The sequence below is a fragment of the Rutidosis leptorrhynchoides genome, chromosome 2, assembly GCF_046630445.1.
Source record: "Rutidosis leptorrhynchoides isolate AG116_Rl617_1_P2 chromosome 2, CSIRO_AGI_Rlap_v1, whole genome shotgun sequence".
NCBI classification, from domain to species: domain Eukaryota; kingdom Viridiplantae; phylum Streptophyta; class Magnoliopsida; order Asterales; family Asteraceae; genus Rutidosis; species Rutidosis leptorrhynchoides.
Window position 1 is genome coordinate 463,732,370 of NC_092334.1, and position 27,678 is coordinate 463,760,047.

A 27,678-nucleotide genomic window follows, 5' to 3' on the forward strand; every position below is an offset into this window, starting at 1 on the left:
GGACAGTCGAAAATTGAATACTGCCCTATTGGAATGAGACGGAGGTAGTAGTAACTAGTGAAATGACTCGTAAAACTACGGATTTATCTAAATAAAACAGTTTAATATGATATGTTTTTAGTATTAAGTGAACGTAAATGTTGAAGTCATTTAGTTTAATGACCCGTGAAATCACGGATTCCGATAAGAAACTTGTCGTTATTTTTACAAACATATTGACGTACTTAACTTGATCAGAATAAATGAACTACATTTATTCTCTCACCACAATCTTCCAATTTTCATCACTGATCATGCATATATTTTCCATAGGGTCAATATGCCTGTTCAATACGTAAAGGGGGGGGGGGGGGGGGTTAAGGATCTTAGAACTTGGCTCTCCGGTCCGGCTACCGTGAATAACCCGGGCCTACATGATGATGTCGGCGGGGTGGCTAAGTGATTAAGTCCACCTTCGATGGCAGTCGCCGATCAGAAGGCCCCGAATAAGGTTGTAGGTGCTAGTTTAACAAAGAACTAACCTGTTAACCTTGAAAAGACGAGAGATGACGACGATTACGTAAGATGTGTAGCAGATAATGGTTACGCAACGTGATGGTATAACACCCTAACTTTTTCGATTATCTTTTTTATACGAACGAACTCGAAACTTAGGTTGTCCAAAGCAAACTTGCTCGGTTAGAAAACCGAAACTAATGAAAGTAATGAAATGGGTAACGAGGTTACCTAAACTAACGATCATGACTCGTCATCATCAATAAAAATTTAACGAAGGACTAACGCGAATAAAATGTGCGGGGACTAAAATGCACATTAATTAAAATGATAAAAATTAAATTATATATATAGTAAATATATATATAAAAACCGAAAAAATATATATATATATATATATATATAATATATATACTCGGCTAAAAAAAATAAATATATAAATTACATGTAAAAGATAAATAGGAATCCTAATTTAGTTCCAACTTTAAACTACTAATCCTAATCTAAATCAAAAGAGATAAAGCCTAATCCTAAACTTAAACTAATTGTAATCTAATCCTAACACTAAATCTCTAGAATAATCTTTGAGCAACTTGAATTGTATTCCAACTCTAAACACTTACATTATAAAAGGAACCTCCTAGTTCCATATTTCTCATTCACAATTCACCTCTCAAAAATCACCCAAAACCTCTCCCTCCCTCTCTAATTTTTGGCACCCCCAAAGCCACCATCACCACCACCGTCGGCCACCAAAACCGCCCCATCTCCGCCCCTATTTTGCTGCTGTAAACCGCGCCCACCACCGCCGCAAGCAGGCTGTTTTCAGCAGCCTTTCACCGCCACCTTCAGCTGCTATTTGCAGCTATAAAAACCGCCAACTCCACCCCACTTTAGGTGCTGTCCGCAGCTGAGAACCACCCCAAAACCGCCCTCAAAACAGCCCCTAAACAGTTTCCTGCTGCTGCATTTTTGGCTGCTGCTGTCCGTTACCCAAACACCCTCGAAAAAGCTTCGATTTTGTTGCGTTTTGCTTCTGTTTTTGCTGCTGCTGTTCGGTCTCCATTCAACCGTCAAAACCATCTCTTTTTCTTGTTGATTCACTCCCAAGGTACCACATAAACTCAATTTTTAATTATACACTTTATATATACATAATCTTTAATTTATATGCTTATAATATAATGTTTATACATGAATAAAAATTGATGAACTTGAATATGTATAAAGATAAAATTTTGAACATAGGTTGATATGGATATGAATTTAATAAAAGTTATGAACTTTAATAATACTTATATGACTATGAAGATGAATATGAATATGATTATAAATATTATAGTATGATTAGGGATATGATTATAGATAAACATGGTAAATTGATTATAATAGATTTTATAGATAAACTTGAAGATTATGAATTATAATATGCTTTTAGATAACATAAAAAGATTATGAACATGATGATTATAAATACATATGTATGAAGATGAATCTATAATTATATGTAACACGAATATATATATATATATATATACTTATAACACATAAAGATTTAAACTTCAACATAAGTATTAATAGAATTGCATCACTATGAATATTATCATGAATAATAGGAAGATTATTTAGAAGACAATATTGAATTATTAAGTGATAATGAATCGTGATAAGAATGAGAAGTTAATATGATAATATTATGAAGTTAATATTATTAAGTATAAGTTATAAATTAAAGATAATACTTACATTATAACGAATATGATTGAGTATGGATATGATATTGTGTATATGTTAAACATTTAGATATATATGAAAGATTATGTTCATGCGTATATGTAGATATACATGAATACATGAGTGCACGCATGTATAAATGTAGATACATAGCCTTTCAAAAATAAATAATTGTAGATACATATATACGTACCTCATAATTAGAAGTATATGTGTATGCGTGTAAGTATATACATGGAAAAAAATAATTAAGTGAAGTATTCCTATACTCACTAGAACATACGTGGAATTAAAAATCACAAACAAATAACGTATGACTTTCACGAGACTCACCGCTACTTACGGTCATGGATGGTGTCTAGGTTTCCAGTTTGGGATAAGGTTGTGGATCTCGAATGTCACGACTTAAAGTCGGATCAAGAGTCCTGGTCCCCGGTTACATCTGGCTGTCCATTGACTTATTTGATAGCAACGAGAATCGTTTGAGTTATGCAACATCTAAACTGTGGGAATGATTAACATTGTAAACTCTAGAAAGGACACCGGTTATATATATGAACATATATATCAAACACATAACTATAATGATGATGATGATGACCATGATGATCCAACTAACTTAAACCCCAATGATGATAGGTTGATAACTTTGGACTACCGCTGCTATTTGCTATCACACTGTTACTGTGCTCATAAGGTGAGTCATAGCCCTAACTTTTTAACTATTTTATAAACTGCTTTCGGGGTGAGAATACATGTCTTTTTCTATTTTACAAGTAGACGCAAGTGCTAAACTTACATTCTATGCTGAGTTATAACCGAAAATCCCTTAGCTTTAGTAACTAGTAACTACCAGTTTAGGAACTGGTGGGCGCGAATAGGTGTATATGGATCCATAGGGCTTGACATCCCCGTCCGTCCGGGTTAGAAACTAACCTAAACTTAACGGGCGTATACTTTTTGAGGTGGTACATTTTGGTTAGGTGTACGTAACAACAGGGGTACTAAACAAACGTTAAGGCTTAGTTATCGGGTGCTCAAACTTATAGAATCTTTTTATATTTTTAAAGGTGCTTGCGAGCATGCAAACGAAATCTTGTGGTCTATACTCTACACTTTATACTACTAAAACCTATGATTCACTCAACCTTTGTGTTGACATTTTTACATGTTTATTCTCAGGTAATTAGGGAATGCTTCCGCTATAGCTAGTAAGGCAGTAGAGGTCATGCATTTGGATTGAAGATTTGTTCAAACTTTGATAGTGGCCTTATGTCTTTTCATTTTAAATACATTTGGTTTTGAATAGTACTTTGTTGGTTTTCTTTAAGTATTGTAAACGTTTAGTTTTTGAATAAAATGCCACTATTATTTTTAAAACGTTGCATATAGCTTGCATCGATCAGACTTTGACCTCTGGTAATACAGCACGTCATGGCCACATTTTGACGGGGTATTACAGTTGGTATCAGAGCTCTGGTTATAGGGAATTAGGATGCATTAGTGTGTCTGCCTATAGGATACGTTAATAAGCCTAATCTATAACTAGACGATTATAAGTTGCCTTACTTACTTGTTACTCTAGATTTACTTGTTTTCTTTTAGATAACATGTTAAAAGCTAACCCCATCATTCTCTCCGACTCCGAGGACGAAAGTCCTAACCATTCACAGAGCTACCACCCTACGACCTCCTCCGAATGGAGAAATTACCTCGACTATTTGACAATATGCATACATATCTAAGGATGCTAACTCTATATTTATTGTTTGAAGAACAATGTCTGGAAGACGAACTTACAGTCCTGAAGAACTCCGAGCCCTTATCAATGAAGGTGTCTTCTATGCATTGGCTAATATGCCTGGAGGCTCGAACACGAGACAAAACTGCACTTACAAGGAGTTTATGGCTTGTTAGCCACTACCATTCAAAGGCACTGAAGGACCAGTGGGTCTAACCCATTGGATTGAGAAGATGGAGTCAGTGTTTAGTATTAGTAACTGTGCTCAAGCTAACCGGGTAAAGTTTGCTACTTCCACACTGGAAGGTAAGGCCTTGACTTGGTGGAATTCTATTGCTCGACCTATGGGTCTCGAGGCTGCTCATGCCATCCCTTGGGAAGACATCAAAACCCGTATGACTGGTGAGTATTGTCCCGATAATGAAGTTAAGAAGCTGGAGGCTGAGTTAAGGGATCTAAAGGTTATTGGGACTGATCTTGCTACTTACACCAACCGCTATTTGGAATTGATTCTGCTGTGTCTGGGAATGGTCCCAACTGAAAGGAAGAAAATCGACCGTTTTGTTAAGGGTCTCTCTGAAAACATTCAAGCTAGTGTTCATGCTTCTAAACCCCAAACTTTGCAAGAGACCATTAATATGGAAAATGATCTCATGGATCAAATTACTCAACGGACTGCTGCTGAGGTGAAGTCTGGGGATAATAAGAGAAAGTGGACTGGAAATTCTAACTCCCAGTCATCCAAAAAGCAGGAAGTTTCTGGAAATGGGTATCAAGGAAAAGCTCCTTATTGTTCAAGGTGTGAGAGGCATCATGAGGGAAGATGCACTGTGACGTGTGGGAAGTGCAAGAAAATAGGGCACCTGACCAAGAATTGCTGGTCAAAGACTACTGGTACTGCAAATCCTCCTGCTGCTAATACTGGTACGGTGAAGACGTGTTATAAGTGCGGTCAGAAGGGGCACTTTAGAAATGAATGTCCAAACAAGAAAGGACAGGAGAAAGGAAGAGGAAGAGCCTTCAATATCAATGCTCACGAGGCTCGTGAGGACCCCAACTTGGTTACTAGTACGTTTCTTCTAAACAATCACATTGTTTCAGTACTGTTTGATTGTGGTGCCAATAGAAGTTTCGTATCCATAGAATCTAGTTGCATGCTTGACAAAACCCATGTACCCATAGACACTAAGTACTATATTGAACTGGTGAACGGTAAACTTATGAAGGCTAATAAAATCTACAAAGACTGTACCTTAGTTTTAGAAGGGAAACCATTTTTGGTGGACCTGATGCCTATTGAAATAGGAAGTTTTGACGTAGTAATAGGAATGTACTGGTTGTCTAAGAATAGAGCCGAGGTCGTGTATTTCGAGAAGGCGATTCGTATACCCCTTGATAATGGGGAGAATTTGATGGTTTATGGAGATAAAACCGGTGTAAAACTTAACCTGATTTGTGCATGAAGGCACAAAAGTATCTGAGGAAAGGTTATCAAGCTATCCTAGCACATGTGAAGGAGATCGAAACCGAAGAAAAGCGAATTGAAGATGTACCAATTGTTAGAGAATTCCCAAACGTCTTTCCCGAAGAACTACCTGGTCTTCCACCTCATAGATCGGTAGAATTCCAAATAGATCTCGTACTCGGATCTGCACCAGTTGCACGATCACCATATAGATTGGCACCATCGGAACTAAAAGAGTTGTCCAACCAATTGCAAGAATTGTTGGATAGAGGTTTCATTCGACCAAGCTCATCTCCGTGGGGAGCCCCCATTCTCTTTGTCAAAAAGAAGGATGGATCCCTGCGAATGTGTATCGACTATCGAGAGCTGAATAAGTTAACTATCAAGAACAGGTATCCATTACCGAGAATCGATGATCTATTCAACCAACTATAAGGGTCATCTGTATACTCTAAGATCGATTTGAGATCTGGTTATCACCAGTTGAGGGTGAAGAATGAAGATATCTCCAAGACAGCGTTTAGAACTCGCTATGGCCATTACGAATTCCTAGTGATGCCATTCGGGTTAACAAATACTCCTGCAGTGTTCATGGACCTTATGAATCGTGTATGCAAGCCCTATCTGGACAAGTTTGTAATCGTGTTCATCGGTGACATCTTGGTATACTCGAAGAGTAAAGCGGAACATGAGCAACATCTGAGATTATTATTGGTACTACTCGAGAAGGAACAATTGTACGTAAAGTTTTCAAAGTGCGAGTTTTGGCTATCGAATGTACAATTCCTTGGTCACGTGGTTAGTAGCCAAGGGATACAAGTGGACCCAACGAAGATTGACTCTATTAAGAACTGGGAAGTACCTAAGACGCCAAATCAAGTGCGACAATTCTTAGGTCTTGCAGGTTATTATAGGAGATTCATTGAAGGTTTCTACAAGATTGCACGACCATTGACTGCCTTGACTCATAAGGGCAAGAAATATGAGTGGTCCGATGTGCATGAGGCTGCTTTTCAACTCTTGAAACAAAAACTAACATCTGCTCCTATCCTGTCCCTACCCGAAGGAAACAATGACTTTGTTGTATACTGTGACGCATCTCGCCAAGGTTTTGGCTGTGTCTTGATGCAACGGCAAAATGTCATTGCTTACGCCTCCCGTCAACTAAAGATTCACGAACAGAACTACACCACACATGATTTAGAACTTGGTGCAGTAGTCTTCGCACTCAAAATGTGGAGACACTATCTTTATGGAACCAAGTGTACCATCTTTACTGATCATAAGAGTTTGCAGCATATTTTGAACCAAAAACAACTCAACATGAGGCAACGACGTTGGGTTGAGTTATTAAATGATTACGATTGCGACATCCGATACCACCCTGGCAAAGAAAATGTAGTGGCTGACGCCCTAAGCCGAAAAGAAAGGGCTAAACCTTTGCGAGTCAGAGCTTTAAATCTGATTGTCCATACCAATTTGACTACACAAATTCGAAATGCCCAACTCGAAGCGCTTAAAGAAGAGAATATGAAGGAAGAATCTCTTAGAGGTTTGGAAAAGCAGTTCGAAATTAAAGGAGATGGAACTCGTTACTTTGCCGGAAGAATTTGGGTCCCAAGAATCAGCGAAGTAAGAAATAAAGTGCTTGATGAGGCACATAAGACAAGGTATTCGATTCACCCACGCACCGACAAGATGTACCACGATCTAAAAATGTTATATTGGTGGCCTGGAATGAAAGCGGATATTGCTACCTATGTGGGCATGTGCTTGACTTGCTCAAAAGTTAAAGCTGAACACCAGAAACCTTCTGGGCTACTGCAACAGCCTGAGATTCCCGAGTGGAAGTGAGAACGGATTACCATGGATTTCATTACGAAGTTGCCAAAAACTGCGAATGGCTATGATACGATTTGGGTGATTGTTGACCGTCTCACCAAATCAGCTCTCTTTTTACCGATGAAGGAAACTGACAAGATGGAAAAGGTTGCTCAGTTGTATTTGAAGGAAGTTGTTTCAAGGCATGGTGTGCCTGTTTCTATTATTTCGGATCGAGATAGCCGTTTTACTTCTAGATTCTGGAAGTCGTTACAAAAAGCTTTGGGAACACAGTTAGACATGAGTACTGCTTACCATCCTCAAACAGATGGACAAAGCGAGAGAACGATTCAAACGCTCGAGGATATGTTACGAGCCTGTGTTATTGATTTTGGAAAAGGATGGGACCGATTCTTGCCATTAGCTGAGTTTTCTTATAATAACATCTACCATTCAAGTATCCAAGCCGCACCGTTTGAGGCACTCTATGGGCGAAAGTGTAGATCGCCAATCTGTTGGAATGAAGTGGGTGATCGACAATTGACTGGTCCCGAGATCATCCACGAGACGACCGAACACATTGTAAAGATTAAGCAAAGACTAGAGACAACCCGAAGTCGTCAAAAGAGTTATGCTGACGTCAGAAGAAAACCCTTAGAATTCCAAGAAAATGACATGGTCTTGCTAAAGGTGTCACCGTGGAAAGGTGTGATACGCTTTGGAAAACGAGGAAAGCTGAGCCTAAGATATGTGGGACCTTTCAAGATAATCGAACGTATTGGGCCAATGGCCTATCGACTAGAATTACCTAAACAACTCGCTGGAATACACGATACGTTTCATGTGTCGAATTTGAAAAAGTGCTTAGCGAAGGAGGACCTTATCATCCCACTTGAAGAAATCCAAGTTGACGACAAACTGAACTTTATTGAAAAACCCACGGAAATCGTTGACCGATACGTCAAAGGACTTCGTCAAAGTAGAATACCAATAGTCAAAGTTCGACGGAACGCGCTTCGAGGACCCGAGACCACGTGGGAACGTGAAGATCACATGAGAGAAAAATATCCTCACTTATTTGCAAACGAAACGCCAGCTGACGACAACGATCAAATTTCGGGATGAAATTTCTAATAACGGGTAGGTACTATAACACCCTAACTTTTTCGATTATTTTTTTTATACGAACGAACTCGAAACTTAGGTTGTCCAAAGCAAACTTGCTCGGTTAGAAAACCGAAACTAATGAAAGTAATGAAATGGGTAACGAGGTTACCTAAACTAACGATCATGACTCGTCATCATCAATAAAAATTTAACGAAGGACTAACGCGAATAAAATGTGCGGGAACTAAAATGCACATTAATTAAAATGATAAAAATTAAATTATATATATAATAAATATATATATATATATATATATATATATATATATATATATATATATATATATATATATATATATATAAACCAAAAAAACTATATATATATAATATATATACTCGGCTAAAAAAATAAATAAATAAATAAATTACATTTAAAAGATAAATAGGAATCCTAATTTAGTTCCAACTTTAAACTACTAATCCTAATCTAAATCAAAAGAGATAAAGCCTAATCCTAAACTTAAACTAATTGTAATCTAATCCTAACACTAAATCTCTAGAATAATCTTTGAGCAACTTGAATTGTATTCCAACTCTAAACACTTACATTATAAAAGGAACCTCCTAGTTTCATATTTCTCATTCACAATTCACCTCTCAAAAATCACCCAAAACCTCTCCCTCCCTCTCTAATTTTAGGCACCCCCAAAGCCACCATCACCACCACCTTCGGCCACCAAAACCTCCCCATCTCCGCCCCTATTTTGCTGCTGTAAACTGCCCCCACCACCGCCGCAAGCAGGCTGTTTTCAGCAGCCTTTCACCGCCACCTTCAGCTGCTATTTGCAGCTATAAAAAATGCCAACTCCACCCCACTTTTAGCTGCTGTCCGCAGCTGAGAACCACCCCAAAACCGCCCTCAAAACAGCCCCTAAACAGTTTCCTGCTGCTGCATTTTTGGCTGCTGCTGTCCGCGACCCAAACACCCTCGAAAAAGCTTCGATTTTGTTGCGTTTTGCTTCTGTTTTTGCTGCTGCTGTTCGGTCTCCATTCAACCGTCAAAACCATCTCTTTTTCTTGTTGATTCACTCCCAAGGTACCACATAAACTCATGTTTTAATTATACATAATCTTTAATTTATATGCCTATAATATAATGTTTATACATGAATAAAAATTGATGAACTTGAATATGTATAAAGATAAAATTTTGAACATAGGTTGATATGGATATGAATTTAATAAAAGTTATGAACTTTAATAATACTTATATGAGTATGAAGATGAATATGAATATGATTATAAATATTATAGTATGATTAGGGATATGATTATAGATAAACATGGTAAATTGATTATAATAGATTTTATAGATAAACTTGAAGATTATGAATTATAATATGCTTATAGATAACATAAAAAGATTATGAACATGATGATTATAAATACATATGTATGAAGATGAATCTATAATTATATGTAACACGAATATATATATATATATATATATATATATATATATATATACTTATAACATATAAAGATTTAAACTTCAACATAAGTATTAATAGAATTGCATCACTATGAATATTATCATGAATAATAGGAAGATTATTTAGAAGACAATATTGAATTATTAAGTGATAATGAATCGTGATAAGAATGAGAAGTTAATAGTAATGAATATGGTAATATTATGAAGTTAATATTATTAAGTATAAGTTATGAATTAAAGATAATACTTACATTATAACGAATATGATTGAGTATGGATATGATATTGTGTATATGTGAAACATATAGATATATATGAAAGATTATGTTCTTGCGTATATGTAGATATACATGAATACATGAGTGCACGCATGTATAAATGTAGATACATATATACGTACCTCATAATTAGAAGTATATGTGTATGTGTGTAAGTATATACGTAGAAGTATTCCTATACTCACTAGAACATACTCACTAGACTCACCGCTACTTACGGTCATGGATGGTGTCTACGTTGCCAATTTGGGATAAGGTTGTGGATCTCGAATGTCACAACTTAAAGTCGGATCAAGAGTCCTGGCCCCCGGTTACATCTGGTTGTCCATTGACTTATTTGATAGCAACGAGAATCGTTTGAGTTATGCAACATCTAAACTGTGGGAATGATTAACATTGTAAACTCTAGAAAGGACACCGGTAATATATATGAACATATATATCAAACACATAACTATAATGATGATGATGATGACCATGATGATCCAACTAACTTAAACCTCAATGATGATAGGTTGACAACTTTGGACTACCGCTGCTATTAGCTATCACACTGTTACTGTGCTCATAAGGTGAATCATAGCCCCAACTTTTTAACTATTTTATAAACTGCTTTCGGGGTGAGAATACATGTCTTTTTCTGTTTTACAAGTAGACACAAGTGCTAAACTTACATTCTATGCTGAGTTATAACCGAAAATCCCTTAGCTTTGGTAACTAGTAACTACCAGTTTAGGAACTGGTGGGCGCGAATAGGTGTATATGGATCCATAGGGCTTGACATCCCCGTCCGTCCGGGTTAGAAACTAACCTAAACTTAACGGGCGTATACTATTTGAGGTGGTACATTTTGGTTAGGTGTACGTAACAACAGGGGTACTAAACAAATGTTAAGGCTTAGTTACCGGGTGCTCAAACTTATAGAATCTTTTTGTATTTTTAAAGGTGCTTGCGAGCATGCAAACGAAATCTTGTGGTCTATACTCTACACTTTATACTACTAAAACCTATGATTCAATCAACCTTTGTGTTGACGTTTTTACATGTTTATTCTCAGGTAATTAGGGAATGCTTCCGCTATAGCTAGTAAGGTAGTAGAGGTCATGCATTTGGATTGAAGATTTGTTCAAACTTTGATAGTGGCATTATGTCTTTTCATTTTAAATACATTTGGTTTTGATTAGTACTTTGTTGGTTTTCTTTAAGTATTGTAAATGTTTGGTTTTTGAATAAAATGTCACTATTGTTTTTAAAACGTTGCATATAGCTTGCATCGATCAGACTTTGACCTCTGGTAATACAACACGTCATGGCCACATTTTTACGGGGTATTACAGATGGCCCTAGAATGATAATTAGGGTTAGCATATATAGGCAAACCCTCATTCTAGAACCATCTAAGATTGTGATAATCATGTCCATAACAAACTCCCCTGAATCACGGATATAATTATGGAAAAGATATTTACTTGATAACCAAGTAACCGCTGTACCGGGAACAAAGGCATTTGATACGAATTCGCATACCGCATGCCGCATACAAGTGCACGAATACGCATGCTAGCGAGTGCCCGCATACATACTTATTGCGCATGCGGGTTGCGGTATCATTAATCACAATTACTATTTTCCTTGTTATAAAAGCATACACTGCATCTTTTATTAAAACTTGTATTTTGTATACATATATAGCATAATTAATCCCGTAAAGAGAACTCACATTTAAATAATAATAATAATAATATAATAATTATTATGGGGTATTTTGTAAAGATTGTACTATTTGTTTTAAAGTTTATACATATAGTCATGCATTATTTTATCATAAGATTGTACATAATGTCTCAAATATTATACATATGGTAATGGGGTGTTTTATCATAAAGTTGTACATTATGCTTCATATATTATATAATTAATGTTAATTTTTTTTATTAAATACAATTAATTATTTTAATGACATCATCACATGAGTTTAAAATTTTCTCTTTTATTTATGAATTTTTTTAAGCTTAAATAAGATTTATTTATGACATCATCATTTTAGAAATATAAATGAAACTAGTGTAATGACCCGTAGAACCACGGGTTTGGTTAAACGGAACAATTTAATGATATGTTTTAGGAATTAAGTGAATGTAAATGCTAAAGTCGCTTAGTTTAATGACCCGTAAAACCACGGATTCTGATTAAGAAACTTGTCGTTTTTACAAACATATAGAGACATGTATTTTTGCATACATATGTAACGTAACTTTCATATTTGAATATTAATATTATATTAATAATTATTATAATTATAACAATAATAATAATAATAATTAATAATAATAATAAAGTTTGCTTAAAAGTTTTAACACCCTGATTTTTTTTAATCACAACGGAAGACTTAATTTACATAAATACCCTTGGTTAATTACTTCATTACAAACCACCGGTGTTACATTAAATGACTAGTTACATATTTATAAAAGTTAAGACATCAGAGTTCGTCTTGTCAAACATATCTTCAACCTGACTCCCGTCCCTACCAGCACTAAGATCCAAAACCTGCAGGGGAGGAGGTGAGGGGTTAGCACAAGTCTAAGTGAATGGAATCATCTAATAGATCTAGCATACAATACCAACTTGTACAACTACAGCAGCTACAACAATCAATAACAGGCAACCGGAAACTAACAACTAATCATCTGGCAACTAACAACTAGCAACTATCAACTGGCAACTGGCATCTCGCAACTAGCAACTATGCTCCAACTAGAGGATCGGCGGCTTGTACGGGCACATGACCACTAGCTGATCAGTCTAGCGTCTACCGATAGTCTTTACTACTGAATCCCCAGTATAGCCATCCACATGCAGGTGATACGTCGTTCAGCACTATACTCAACAAACAGTAGCCAACTAGACCCAACCACAACTAGGTTGACCTCTCTGAGCTGAACCTAACAACTATAGGTTCGAACTGGCAACTAGAACTTGTACACACAACTGTTAAGCAACTAGCACTACGGATAACTGTCACTACGACTAGCACGACAACTCTACAGTGATCATTATTACAACATATCTACTAAGCATGGCAATTATAACAGTATAACATAGTAGCACAACTTGCTACTCTATACTACACCCGAAGATAATCCCACTCACCGATTACCAGCACAGAAGGAACTCAGAATTCTAATCTTACTGAGCCTTCTCTTCATCTTTATCACCTGAGAATAGACATAACATAGTCAGTAATCATGTCTTGATAACAACCCGACAACAAAACAACAACACCAATACCAACACTTAATCAATCTGACCTGTCCACCATACGAGTGACACTCATTGGCACGTCTGAGAAACCTCAACCGTGTCGTTGACACCTCACTCGTACGTTTGGTCCTTGGCCAAATCTCTAATTACATAACAGTAGATCCATACGGTTTACCACACGAGTGACATATGACTCGTACGAGTCACATCTCAACCGTATGATCTAACTAACAAATATAACAGTTTAAGTAACTACTCACTCGTGCGGTTCACCATGCGGTTGACCGTCTCAACCGTACGAGTGAAAGCTCACTCGTGCGAGTGAAGGCTCACTTGTGCGAGTGATAAGGAACATCAATAGCAACATGTAAAGATATTTTCCAACCTATATTCATTCATTCATAAGCCTATATCAAGAATTCAACCCATAATAACAGATTAACGCATGCACACTAGACACACACGCTAATACCTCTATTTCTGACCCAAATACAATTTGATATAGCTCCTAAAGAGTTTACCATTGGAAAGGATTTTTCATTACGATTCCAACGATACTTGATTCATCAAAAATGGAGTTACGGTTTGAAAGTTATGACCAAAACAAGTTTCCACAAATCTGACCCTGTGCTCACACGTGTGACTGAGGTCTCACTCGTGTGAGTGAGTGCTCACACGTGTGGTTGACCCTCAAAAGTGTGGTCACTCGTACGAGTGACCTGTCAAAAGTGTGGGTGCTGATGAACACCTACAGCTCGCTGTTTTCGCGTTTTTTGACCCCAAAACATGATTTTTGCTCAATCTGATCATGAAACCACTTCAAAAATATCATATAACAACTATGGAACATATATCTAACAACAATTAACACTAATAAACACAATTCATCAAGATTCAAGCATCAAAACTCACTTTTGCTCAAGAACACAAAAACCCATTTAATCAAGAATTCAAGCAACAATTCAAGCAAGCTAACCTGGATGATAATAATCACAAGGATGATAATAATCACTCCTTAAAGCTTCTTGATCCAATTCTAGCTTAGATTAAATTAGGGTTTCAAGTAGTAAGAAATTAGGTACGGGGTGTTTGTTTGGAAGGTTCAAGAAAATGAGAGAAAAGGCTGGTCTCAAGCTTATATATTTAAGTTAATACACAATACCCCATCACACACGGGTATTTATCAGTTATCTGAATTCTTTCGTACTTCGTTAGGCAGCCCTAACGGAGTTCAAATTAAACAAACGAACCTGTTATGTGACCCTTGTCATAAACTGGTCTCAACTAAATAACCAAATAATTATAAACATATAATTATAAAAATCACTAATTGCGCCATACCCAGGGGTACAATGGTCATTTTAACTAGGCTCAAAACGCGGGTGTTACAAATCTACCCTCCTTAAAAGAGATTCAGTCCTAGGAATCGGGTCAACTATGGTCAACAAACCCAAAATTGTTACTCGCACCGCCAAAACACACTGTTAACTCTATCGATCTTATCCCCGATACCGACATTATCCACCACAATTGCATAGGGAAACGAGATTCTTGACATCAATACACTTCTGATACAAAATAATTTGTCACTATTTTCATCGATCAACGTAAGTTAATCCACTTAAGCCCACAAATTACACGATCAAGTCAAATAATCAAAGTCAAATTCATGTTTCCACGCCATTCTGTATTATAAATTTCACTATCTGTCATCCAATTCAATTCTTTATACAGTCCACTTTTCACAATCATCCCAAGCTTAGGCAATTGAATTAGTCATCATGCTAAAATCAATACCTATATCCACCAAATTGTCTCTTAAGTCAACATGTAACACCCCGTTTTCCCCGTATATGATGTATAGGTGTTTTGTGTATGTACGATAGGCGTAGGAAGGGTTCGGGACATGATCGGGTGTTGAGGTCTTGTATGCAAGAAAATGACTCAGATCAAGCTGTGTGACGCGGCGCGACAAATGAGGCCGCGGTGCGGCAATTAACTAGAAATCAGATCAGAAGTCCAACAAAAAATGATCCCAGACCTTGGCAAATGTCGCGGCGCGACATTTAAGGCCGCGGCGCGGCAATGTGGGCGAACTGGTTCCTGTTTTCGCAATATTTAGGTAAAGTGAGGGGCATTTTGGTCTTTTCGCGTTTGACCCAGATTTGAGGCTTTAACCTCATCCATTCATTTCATTTCCTAATTTCATTTTCCTTTTCTTTTCATTTTCCTCTCAAAACTCAAACACCCACTTGATTTCAAAGGGATTTTTGGAAAGGAAGAAGCGGGATTTGATCTTTGGCGTAGTTGACAAGTTTGTTCTCCTCGTTCTTAGCTACACGGTGATACTAGTGGTAAGCTCTAACTCCGAATTTCATTTTCGTGTTCATCATTCAAATTTGAGGCTTTTGATTGTATGTTCATAGATGGAACCCATTTAGTTGTTAATTGGAGATTAACACCAATATTCGGGCTTATTGTTGTTAAAGGCGGGTTTTGGATTGGTTAATGATTTAACCATGTTTAAGACTTGTAAAGGGTGTATAATCACTAGTATTAGTGATTATTGGTGTTTTGGAGACTTTTAGGGTTTTCGTGGTTGACTAATTTTGACTAGAGTCAAAATTAGGGTTTGTTGAGGATTATGACCCGAATGTCGATTCGATGAGGTTGTAAACTTAAAATGGATTAAGTTGAAGTATAAAACATATAAACATGTTTAGGTTTCAAAACTTGTAAATGGTGAGATTTTGACCTTATGGGTCAAAATTAGGGTTTATGGGCGATTTTAAGAACGATAAGTGTTTAACACTTGTGTTCGGGTTTAATTGGCAAATTAGGACCATTATCACTTGTGTTAGTGATTATTGGTTAGTTTGGGCACGGTTTGTCCTTGGAAGTGCATTTGGGTCGAATTTGCACTAAGTGTCAAATTGGGTTGGTTTGTAAATCCAATCTAAGTGTGTTGTTGAATTTGTGATAATGGATTAGGTACTTTCCATTGACGAGTTGCGGATTACTTGGAAGCATTTCTTCAAGGTGACAAGGTGAGTGTTAATATCCTATATGCATATGTATGTGTAGGATGGGTGCGGTTCGGGTGAAGTGGTTCTCGGTCATAGAGCTCACTTCACATATAGGTGGATTGATGGACTTGTGTATAGGTCCAATTGGCACGTTTGTGCGTTTTGGTTGACCACCTTTGGCGAGGTACACGTTTGTGTGTACGTTATAACACGTGGTTGTGATTTGGATGTTATAACCCCAATGGCGAAGGGTTGATTTGTCGTGATGTGGATAACCCCGACGTGGTGGATTTTATAATCCCGTGACCGTGGGTTTGAATTGGAGAAGTGGATCTCGTGTAGTTCGGATTAACGATGACGCGTGTAGTTCAGTCATCTTATTGGAAATGAATCTCGTGTAGTTCGGATTCATGGTGACTCGTGTAGTTCGGTCATCTTAATGAGGTTGTAATCTCGTGTGGTTTTGGATTACTAAGGCTCGTGTAGTTCGGCCAACCTCGATGTTGTGAAGATAGTAATCTCGTGTGGGTTTGGATTACTAAGGCTCGTGTAGCTCGGCCAATCTTCATTGTGGCGTTTGGTATTCGGTAATGGGTTAAGGGGTTAACCTTATTCGTTTTATATTGTTATTTATATTAATGTAATGTTATGTTGTAGCTAACCCTCTGGGTGATGATTATTGGCGTTGTTCACATCATCGTTGGTGAACTTATACTTTGTTGATATCTTTAGCTTGTTTCTTAGAGATCGTACGGTATGCTTAGGGTAGTTGCCTTATACATGGATGCTTCGGTATGCGGTATTTGATATTTGTGTGGCGTGTCCATTTTATACATATATATGTATGTAGTATCTTATCATTCACTAAGCATTAGCTTACCTTCTCGTTGTTGATATTTTTTATAGGTTCGCATGATGGTGGCTCGGGTAAGCATGGGGATTAGAGATCTTGGCTAGTTTGCTTTAGAAGATCTTGCTTTGGTACTTGATTAGGATTTGGGTAGCGTAGTCCCAAATCACCATGCTCGGTTTATGTTCTAAATAACATATTAATGTATTAAGGAGTTTAAATTATTAATGTATGTTTTAAGTTCGTTGAACTTACTGCGGTAACAGATATGTATTGGAAATTGTGTATTGGGACCTAAAGTATTATTTAACGCGTATTAAATGGAAAAAAATTTATGGGCTGGTTTTAATACGGGTTGGGTCGTTACACAACAGAACTTCACAGGTTATTCGTCTCAAGTCCAGTCACATCACAATCTAATATAGCACAGGCCACCTATTTTTCCTCCAGCTTCCCAGAAATTCCGTATGATTTATCACAATATATTTCTGTTAGCCTGACACAAGCATATTATCCTAAATCATACCTTCATTCTGAGTTGCTTGAAACAAAAAAATTCTACTTGTCTCATTCACTAACTTATGTCCAATCAATCTCCTCAATAAGCATCGGTAATTATTTTAACTACTTTATAATTAATCAATTACACCATCTGTCCAATTATGGATATTAAAACACTGTCCATCAAATGTTCAACTATAATCTATCAACATCATTACACATCCAACAAGCATAGGAAATATCTGGTCAATAAAGTCCACTATCGGCATATCACTCATACTCGTGTCACTATCTAACAAATTTTTGTCGTCCAAATGTCTACTATACAAACATACTCAACGCATCTCTATCCAAGTTACGGTTTACAATCCCAAAAAGTCAACCTAAAGGTCACCCTTACCCCACAAAGCATACAAGGGTCGCAACCAAAACATAAGTAACATAATGCAACAAATAAATCTAACACTACTATCAAGATCTACCAATCTAACACACATATATATACACAATCATATATATATACAACTAAATATTACGAGGATTTTGAAGCATACATGTATTCACATCATATTCAACATCTGCATCTGCAACCATCTGATAAGCTCTTGCTGTTGCTGTAGGTGGATTCATTCTTTTCTGCCCTACTGGAGAACCAGAAGATCCACCTACTGATCCCGACTGTGCTCCTGGCCCCGCCTCAGAACCTGATCCTCTTACATACGGACACTGAGCTGACCTATGACCCACTTGATGACATTTCCAACATACATCCTCTTGGAACGAACACATCCGAATCTCGTGCCCCACAATACCACATCTCAAAATCTTTTGGTTGAATCTGAACAAGGACCACTATGAGATGATCTACAACTATAACACCAAGAATTCTGACTGCTGTCCCACTCTGCTCTGAACCACTTTTCTGTTTCAACTTAACAGACTTCTTTGACCTAGAGTCTGAATGACTCATCACCTGATCTTGTTGTGGTACCACATAACCTACCATTCTATTTCTTGCTGCTTTAACGTCATCTTCTACCATCTTGGCCATAACAAATGCTTGCGATAGCGTCGTCACCATCCTGACCATCATTCTGTACTCTGGTAAAATTATATTAACAAAATGTTGAATTATGGCCTATTCGTCTGGAACCCACTGTTGCACGAACCTTAATTTATCCATATACTGCTCAATCACCTCATCTATCATCATCTGATGAGTCATTTTCATTGCCAGAAATTCTGTCTTAATTCGATTGAGGTCATAGGACGAACAATAATGCTCACAAACTTTACTATAAAATTGATCCCAAGTAACATGTTCACTTGCTCTTTCGGTATACTAGAAATAACTATATCCCACCAAACCATTGCCCTATTTTTCAACAAACGACTAGCATAAATAACCTGTAATTCTGGTTCACACTGACAGGCCTCAAAAACCTTTTCTATCTCTCTTAACCAGTTAAGGGTTACCGTTGGGTTAGAACTTCCTGAGTACTCTGGAGGATTAAAATTCAGAAATTGTTTGAAGATACATTTCTTCGGTTGTTGAAACATCGGCATCTGATAAGGACCCCACATCTAATTTGGGAACTGTTGATTAAACTGAGGTGGCATCTGATACTGTTGAGGGAACTGATACTGAGGTGTTAACCATTGCTGTTGTTAGAAAGAACTTCCAGTTTGCTGATACATATTTGACTGCACCGGATACCCACTAAACATCTGATTCGGTACACTACCACTTGGATTCACTGTTACCTAACTTTGTTCTAATTCTCTTATTCGATCATTTGCTTCCTTTAACCGACTTTCCAAATCTATAATTTGTTCTTGCGGATTTTCTTCTGATACATACCCGTCTTCATCTGGGGCTCTGAATGTTCCGGGGGCTGACGGACCAGTTGCGTTTCCTGTATTATCAGCCATATCTGCACTACCACAACATCTCACACAAACGCTTAGTGGAAAACATGTTAGTACCTATCAACTAACGCATGTAATCCCTACATTCACTTAACCCGTCCCCTCAGATATGTTTGACACAACACAAGGTTTGGGAACATGACATTCAACACAATGTACATGCGGCCAAACCTATGCTCTGATAACAAGTTTTAACACCCTGATTTTTTTTAATCACAGCGGAAGACTTAATTTACATAAATACCCTTAGTTAATTACTTCATTACAAACCACCGGTGTTACATTAAACGACTAGTTACATATTTATAAAAGTTAAGACCTCAGAGTTCGTCTTGTCAAACATATCTTCAACCTGACTCCCGTCCCTACCAGCACTAAGATTCAAAACCTGCAAGGGAGGAGGTGAGAGGTTAGCACAAGGCTAAGTGAATGGAATCATCTAACAGATCTAGCATACAATACCAACTTGTACAACTACAGCAGCTACAACAATCAATAACAGGCAACCGGCAACTAACAACTAATCATCTGGCGACTAACAACTAGCAACTATCAACTGGAAACTGGCATCTAGCAACTAGCAACTATGCTCCAACTAGAGGATCGGCGGCTTGTACGGGCACACAACCACTAGCTGATCAGTCTAGCATCTACTGATCGTCTTTACTACTGAATCCCTAGTATAGTCATCCACACGCAGGTGATGCGTCGTTCAGCACTATACTCAACAAACAGTAGCCAACTAGACCCAACCACAACTAGGTTGACCTCTCTGAGCTGAACCTAACAACTATAGGTTCCAACTGGCAACTACAACTTGTACACACAACTATTAAACAACTACCACTACGGACAACTGTCACTACGACTAGCATGGCACCTCACTCGTACGTTTGGTCCTTGGCCAAATCTCTAATTACATAAAAGTAGATCCATACGGTTGACCACACGAGTGACATATGACTCGTACGAGTCAAATTTCAACCGTACGATCCAACTAACAAATATAACAGTTTAAGTAACCACTCATTCGTGCGGTTCACCATGCGGTTGACCGTCTCAACCGTACGAGTGAAAGCTCACTCGTGCGAGTGAAGGCTCACTTGTGCGAGTGATAAGGAACATCAAGAGCAACATGTAAAGATATTTTCCAACCTATATTCATCATATGTTCATTCATTCATAAGCCTATATCAAGTATTCAACCCATAATAACAGATTAACGCATGCACACTAGACACACACGCTAATACCTCTATTTCTGACCCAAATACAATTTGATATAGCTCCTAAAGAGTTTACCATTGGAAATAATTTTTCATTACAATTCCAATGATACTTGATTCATCAAAAACGGAGTTACGGTTTGAAAGTTATGACCAAAACAAGTTTCCACAAATCTGACCATGTGCTCACACGTGTGACTGAGGTCTCACTTGTGCGAGTGAGTCCTCACACGTGTGGTTGACCCTCAAAAGTTTGGTCACTCGTACGAGTGACCTTTCAAAAGTGTGGGTGCTGATGAACACCTACAGCTCGCTGTTTTCGCGTTTTTTGACCCCAAAACATGATTTTTGCTCAATCTGGTCATGAAACCACTTCAAAAACATCATATAACAACTATGGAACATATATCTAACAACAATTAACACTAACAAACACAATTCATCAAGATTCAAGCATCAAAACTCACTTTTTCTCAAGAACACAAAAACCCATTTAATCAAGAATTCAAGCAACAATTCAAGCAAGCTAACCTGGATTATTGATCATGAGGATGATAATAATCACTCATTAAAGATTCTTGATCCAATTCTAGCTTAGATTAAATTAGGGTTTCAAGTAGTGAGAAATTAGTTACGGGGTGTTTGTTTGGAAGGTTCAAGAAAATGAGAGAAAAGGCTTGTCTCAAGCTTATATATTTAAGTTAATACACAATACCCCATCACACACGGGTATTTATCAGTTATCTGAATTCTTTCGTACTTCGTTAGGCGACCCTAACGGAGTCCAAATTAAACAAGCGAACCTGTTCTGTGACCCTTGTCACAAACTGGTCTCAACTAAACAACCAAATAATTATAAACATATAATTATTAGAATCACTAATTGCGCCATACCCAGGGGTACAATGGTCATTTCAACTAGGCTCAAAACACGGGTGTTACAAAAGTTGAGTATTTATATTTTTAATAATAGTTATTACTACTAACAAATACCTTTTGAAATTTTTTTAAAAATTAAAATACAATTATTATATGAAGGTTGTACATTATGCTTTAAAATTTGTACATTTGTTCATTGAGTGTTTTGTAGAAGATTGTACCATTTGTTTTAAAGTTTGTGCATATGATCATGTAGGTGTTCTATCATAATGTTCTACATAATGCTTCAAATATTGTAAATATTGTCATGAGGGTGTTTTACTATAAAGTTGTACATAATGCTTCAATATTGTACATATAATATGAGGTGTTTTATCTCAATGTTATACATTATGCTTCATATATTTGAAATCTTGGTAAAAAAAGTAAGTAAAGGCGTGCAAATCGTTTGAGTTTTCGAGGGTTTTAAGTTGATTTGGGAAAAGGGACATATTTTGAGAACGGCAATTTGTATCCGTATATGCGTTTTGATTTAGCGAATATATTGCGGAGCACGGGGGTAATTTTATTTACCATATAAAAAAACAAATACTCCGTAAATTACAAAAGGAATAAAAGCTGCATCTTTTGTTAATTTATATCTTAATCATTATTGATTATAAAGATTAAATTTTAATTGTAAATTAAATTAATTAATGATGTCATTCAAATGGGTTAGATTTTTTTTTCTATTTTCTTTTTGATTTTTTTCAATGAAGGAAAAATGACTAATTATGATGTTATCATTATAACATTTTAATATTAACTATAGATGTACAACACATGACCTATCAAACTTTTGATAAATATTCTCATATGAGAATTTAAATGACAAATGTCAAACAGAGCTAAAAATCAATGAGTTTAATAGCACTTGTACTAAAAAAAATCATACTACACAACACAACGTTATGCTTCTTTTAATATTTCAAAACAAAATTAGTAGATTTTTTAAGCTTATGTAGTGTAACTCTCATTTTAAAATTAAATTTTAATATCTCAAGAAAAAAATGATAGATTTAGAAGTTTGGTTTTTTAATTATGGTAATAATCACTTTCTAAATAATTTTATGTATTTATTTAAGTTATTAAAATATTAATGACATCACCATGATTATTGTGAAGATGACATGTGTCAAATGATGAGTTAAGATAGAGTTAGGATGACATCATCATTTTAGCAATTTAATAGAAAGTATAGATTAACTTAAGGTTGTGAATTCGAATTCTATGATGATGTATTTGTAATTAGATTTGTTTTTGTCATTTACAAAACCTGAAGGACTAGAATGAAAATTTAGTAAAGCGGCTATTTTTTTATAATTTATACTCTCTTCGTTCTAATAATTGTTCCCAAAAAATACACCGTTTAAGAAAATATAATAAAAGTATACATCTCCATATACCTTAATATCCGTTTAAGAAAATATAATAAAAGTATACGTCTCCATATACCTTCATATCAGTTTATATATTTATTTTGGAAAAAATTAAGCCCTCGGTACCTGTGGTTTGTTCACATTTACATCATAACACCTAAAGTTTTATTTTTGCATAATTGGTACCTCAGTTTTGCTTAACTATCATGGTTGGTACCCTAACCTAACTGCAGTCAAAGTGTAAGGGTTAACCCCTCACATGTGCAATGCATGTGAGGGCAAATTCGTTATTTTTTTAAAGGTAATCTTTTCACTAATTACAAATATTATGATCTAATGATTTAATATTACAAAATCGTTAAATTCTAACTTCTGTTAAAACATAAAACACTCAAACATTTACCAATTGGATTTTACGAGTTGAAATGCATTAACAAAAATATAGATGTCCTAATTGCAAATGAAATAATAGATGAACTTAAAAGGAAAAAACAAAAAGGTCTCATATTTAAAGTAGATTGCGTAAAGGCTTTCGATTGCATCGAATGAGATTTCCTTTTTGAAACTATGAAGAGTATGGGATTCGGTCCCAAGTGGATCAAATTCATCCAAGCTTGCCTTTCTTCATTGTCAATATCCATCCTCATCAACGGTTCACTGAATGCGGAATTCTCTCCCGGGAGAGGAATCCGACAAGGGAACCCAATTTCCCATTTTCTTTTCATAATCGCGGCGGAAGGCCTAAACATTCTTACCAAACGTGCCATTACAAACGACCATTTCTGTGGTATTTGTGTTGGACACGATAAGATCACGGTCTCCCATCTCCAATATGCGGACGACACGATCTTTTTGGGGGAATGGAGCAAGCGAAACGCAAAAAATGTGTCACGACCCTACTTTTTCCGTTATCTTTTACCGTTTATTATTTAACGTCCGTTAATTGTTATTCATGCCATGTCATTTCTATGACCTATATTATTATTTTAGTAATGATATATTAATTATTATGTGTTATGTGAATCTTTGTATTCATATTTTAAATGGTACGTTTATACGAATCGTGGATTTCTATCCGGCGAATCTTTTCGGTTTTCAAACCTACGGTCAAGCTTTTGGGATTTTTAAATCCTAATTATTTTAAATGTGATATTTTAATGTCATATATTTATATATAGTGTTTATATATATTTTTCGCCGCGTATTTATTATCTTTTCGAATATTTAATCGCGTAGTCGCGTTTTCGTGTTTCGGGTTTCGATCGGGCGTTTGGGCCACAAAGAAATTACCAAGTTACAAAATTGGGCTAAGTGGGGCCCACCCCACTCCCATATTCGGCTGAATCCATGGGGAGGGGGTATACCCCATTTTCCTTTCATTTTTTTTACTTCTCATTTCATTCTTTCTTTTTCCTAAACCTAGCTCTCATATTTTCTCCCATCTCTCCCTCTTTCTCTTTTTGGGCGATGCCTACCACCAACCATAACATCATCACCATCAATTCATTTTAAGCTTGGATCATCAAATCATTCACATAATCGGGTTGCTCTCGTTCTCCTCTACACGCGCATATCACTCAATTCTCGATTAGAGTATAAACCCTAACCCTAGATTTTTGATTTTTTACTTATTTTTCTGTATTTTCATGTTATTATGATAGTATGATGATTATATGTTATTGTATTGTTGATTGTATGCGTAGAAATGCTCGATTATATATGTTTTCGGTTTGATTGTTTTGGGACAGCGGTTTGTTGGATCTTTTCTGTAAACATAACTGAAATAAATTTTAAATTAAAGTATTTATATGTCTTCCTCTCATCGAGACATTAATTTTAGACTCCAGATTCATGTTATTTCGATTCCCGGAACACAAGTTATGATTAAAATCGTGTTTAATTGAAATCAAAATGTAAAAACGAATTGATTCAGGTATGGTCCGACTTTGTGACCACTTTTGGAGTCTTTAGAGTGTACTAGTGTGTTAGGATTGATGATTGGATGAACTTTCATGTTCGGGTCATCGAAATCTGAGCCACGGATCACCCGTTATGACTAAAACATGTTTTTGAACGGATTAAAGCTCCAAGTTGAATAATGGCTATAGGTCACGACTTGGTGGCTGTTCTTGGGGTTTTCTTGAGCACACTAATGTGTCGGGTAGGTTGGTTAGGCGAAGATATATATAAGACTCGCCGAAAACTGATTCCCGGGGCTCAAGTTATGACCCGATGAAATAATTAAAACTTATGGTTATTAAATAAGACTTATAACATAAATAATGATTTTCATTATTAATAAAGAGTAATTATTTTAATTTAAGACTTATGATATACATATTTATTATATCATTTATTAATTAATTATGATTTAATTACACATTTAATTAAACTTATGATTAATAATACTTTTATTATTAATGAGAAATACTTATGATAAGTATTAAACTTATATTATGAAATTATTATAATAATACTTATAATAAGGATTAATTAATTATTTAATTATTATAAGACTTAATTATTATTTAATTATAATTTAATTATTAAATACTTATGATTTAATAATTATAATTAGAAACTTATGATACGATTAATAATTCATTATTAATTAATAATACTTATGATATGATTTAAAATCTATTATTAATTAATAATACTTATATTATGATTAATATTTAATTAATTAATTAAATACTTATGATATAGTAATTATATCATTTAAACTTATGATAACTTCAATAATTCATTTTAATTTAATTAAACTTATGTTATGACATAATTATACATATTTGACTTTAATTAACATTATAACTTATATTATTATTATAACTTACACTTTAAAGAATATTGTTGACTATGTTTGACCAAGGTTGACTTTTGAGTTGACTTTCGGTTGACTTTGATTTTTAGTTGACTTTTGTTGACTTTCTAATTAAGAAAACTTTCCTAACTTACCAACTTTCCAAATATAGCAACTTTCTAAATATGGAAACTTTCTAAAAATAGAAACTTTCTAAAAATAGAAACTTTCCTAAAATAGAAACTTTCCTAAGATAGAAACTTTCCAAAAATAGAAACTTTTCAAAAATGAGAACCTGCTAAAAATAGAAACTTTCTAAAAATAGAAAGTACGTGTCCTTACGCTGTTCTGATCAAACCGAAGCATGTTGAGTGTTGTTCTATGTCTACTTGCAACAAGTACTACAGCTATCATACTAAGACTTGACCTAAGTTAGTTATTTGTATCGACCGGCTTTATTTATAGGTCGGCGTTGTGATCATTCTTAATCACTTTACTTCGTTTGCTTTTCGCTTTTGTGTGGTTACTTCATTTGCTTTGAGATGAGTTATAGTCTCATTTTTCATACTTTTTAAAGTATTTTTGGGATGTGATTACATGCATTTTGTTTTACGTTTAGACACAAGTGACAATTAAAGTTAAATTATTCATTATGAGTTGAACAAAAATATTCTCTAGTCTAGTAACTGTAATCACTGGTTTCTACTGGTGAACGCGAATCCTATGGATAGATCTATCGGGTTTGACAACCCCATTTCGAGTTAGTCGCGCTAGCAATTTATAATCGGAATGCGTTAGTACTTCGTATTTATTTGAAGATACACTTGTTCGGTGTATATATATTGTGTTTGGCAAAGGTAAATAAAGGGTTAAGTGGTTACCAGGTGGCTCATTGATAATGGAATAATGTTTTATGTTTTCTATGTAACGACCCAATCCGTTATCCAACCGAATATGCAACATAAATTTTTTTTTATACAAAAGGGTGCGCGGGGCGCGTAACCCCATATGTGCGCGGCGTGCACGTAGCCTGGCAGCTTGCTGTCCAAAATTTCCATTTTTCGATTAATGATCTCCCACTTCCCGACACTTTTAGACGAAACGGTTTTCACAACATTTAATAATACTTAAAACTAACACGTTTCAATAATAAAATGAGTTTTACGACACCGGGCCCACATCGGCCGTTTTACGACTTTCGTACAAAATACAAGTTTCCGACCACGTGATTTTTAACACAGAATAAAGACCGAACATGGCGATTGGGGATACGCTACCCAATACTAATCAATCCAAAAGCAAGATCTTCTAAAGCAACTACGTGAGTCCACTAGTTCCCACGCTTACCCGAGCCACCACATCCATGCAAATCTATAAAAATGTAAACAACGAGAGGGTAAGCTAACGCTTAGTGAGTGAGAATATACTACATACATATATATGCATAAAATAGATACGCCACACAAATAATCAAATAACGCATACCAGAGCATCCAAGCATAAAGCAAACTAAGCATACCGTTCAACCGCTATACAAGAAGCTAATAATCAACAAGTAAGTTCACCAACGATGCTATGAACAAATTCCAACAAGCTACACCCGTAGGGTTAGCTACATCACAATAATACAACAATATACAACAAGG

At 35.9% G+C, this 27,678-nt stretch overlaps 1 protein-coding gene across 1 annotated transcript; it reads left to right on the forward strand.

Annotated features, from left to right (window-relative positions):
- The first annotated feature begins 4,203 nt into the window (after positions 1 to 4,203).
- On the forward strand, positions 4,204 to 5,433 carry LOC139889339 (uncharacterized). Its single transcript, XM_071872297.1, has one exon. It carries the CDS (start codon positions 4,204 to 4,206, stop codon positions 5,431 to 5,433), a length of 1,230 nt encoding a protein of 409 aa, XP_071728398.1.
- The last annotated feature ends 22,245 nt before the right edge of the window (positions 5,434 to 27,678 follow it).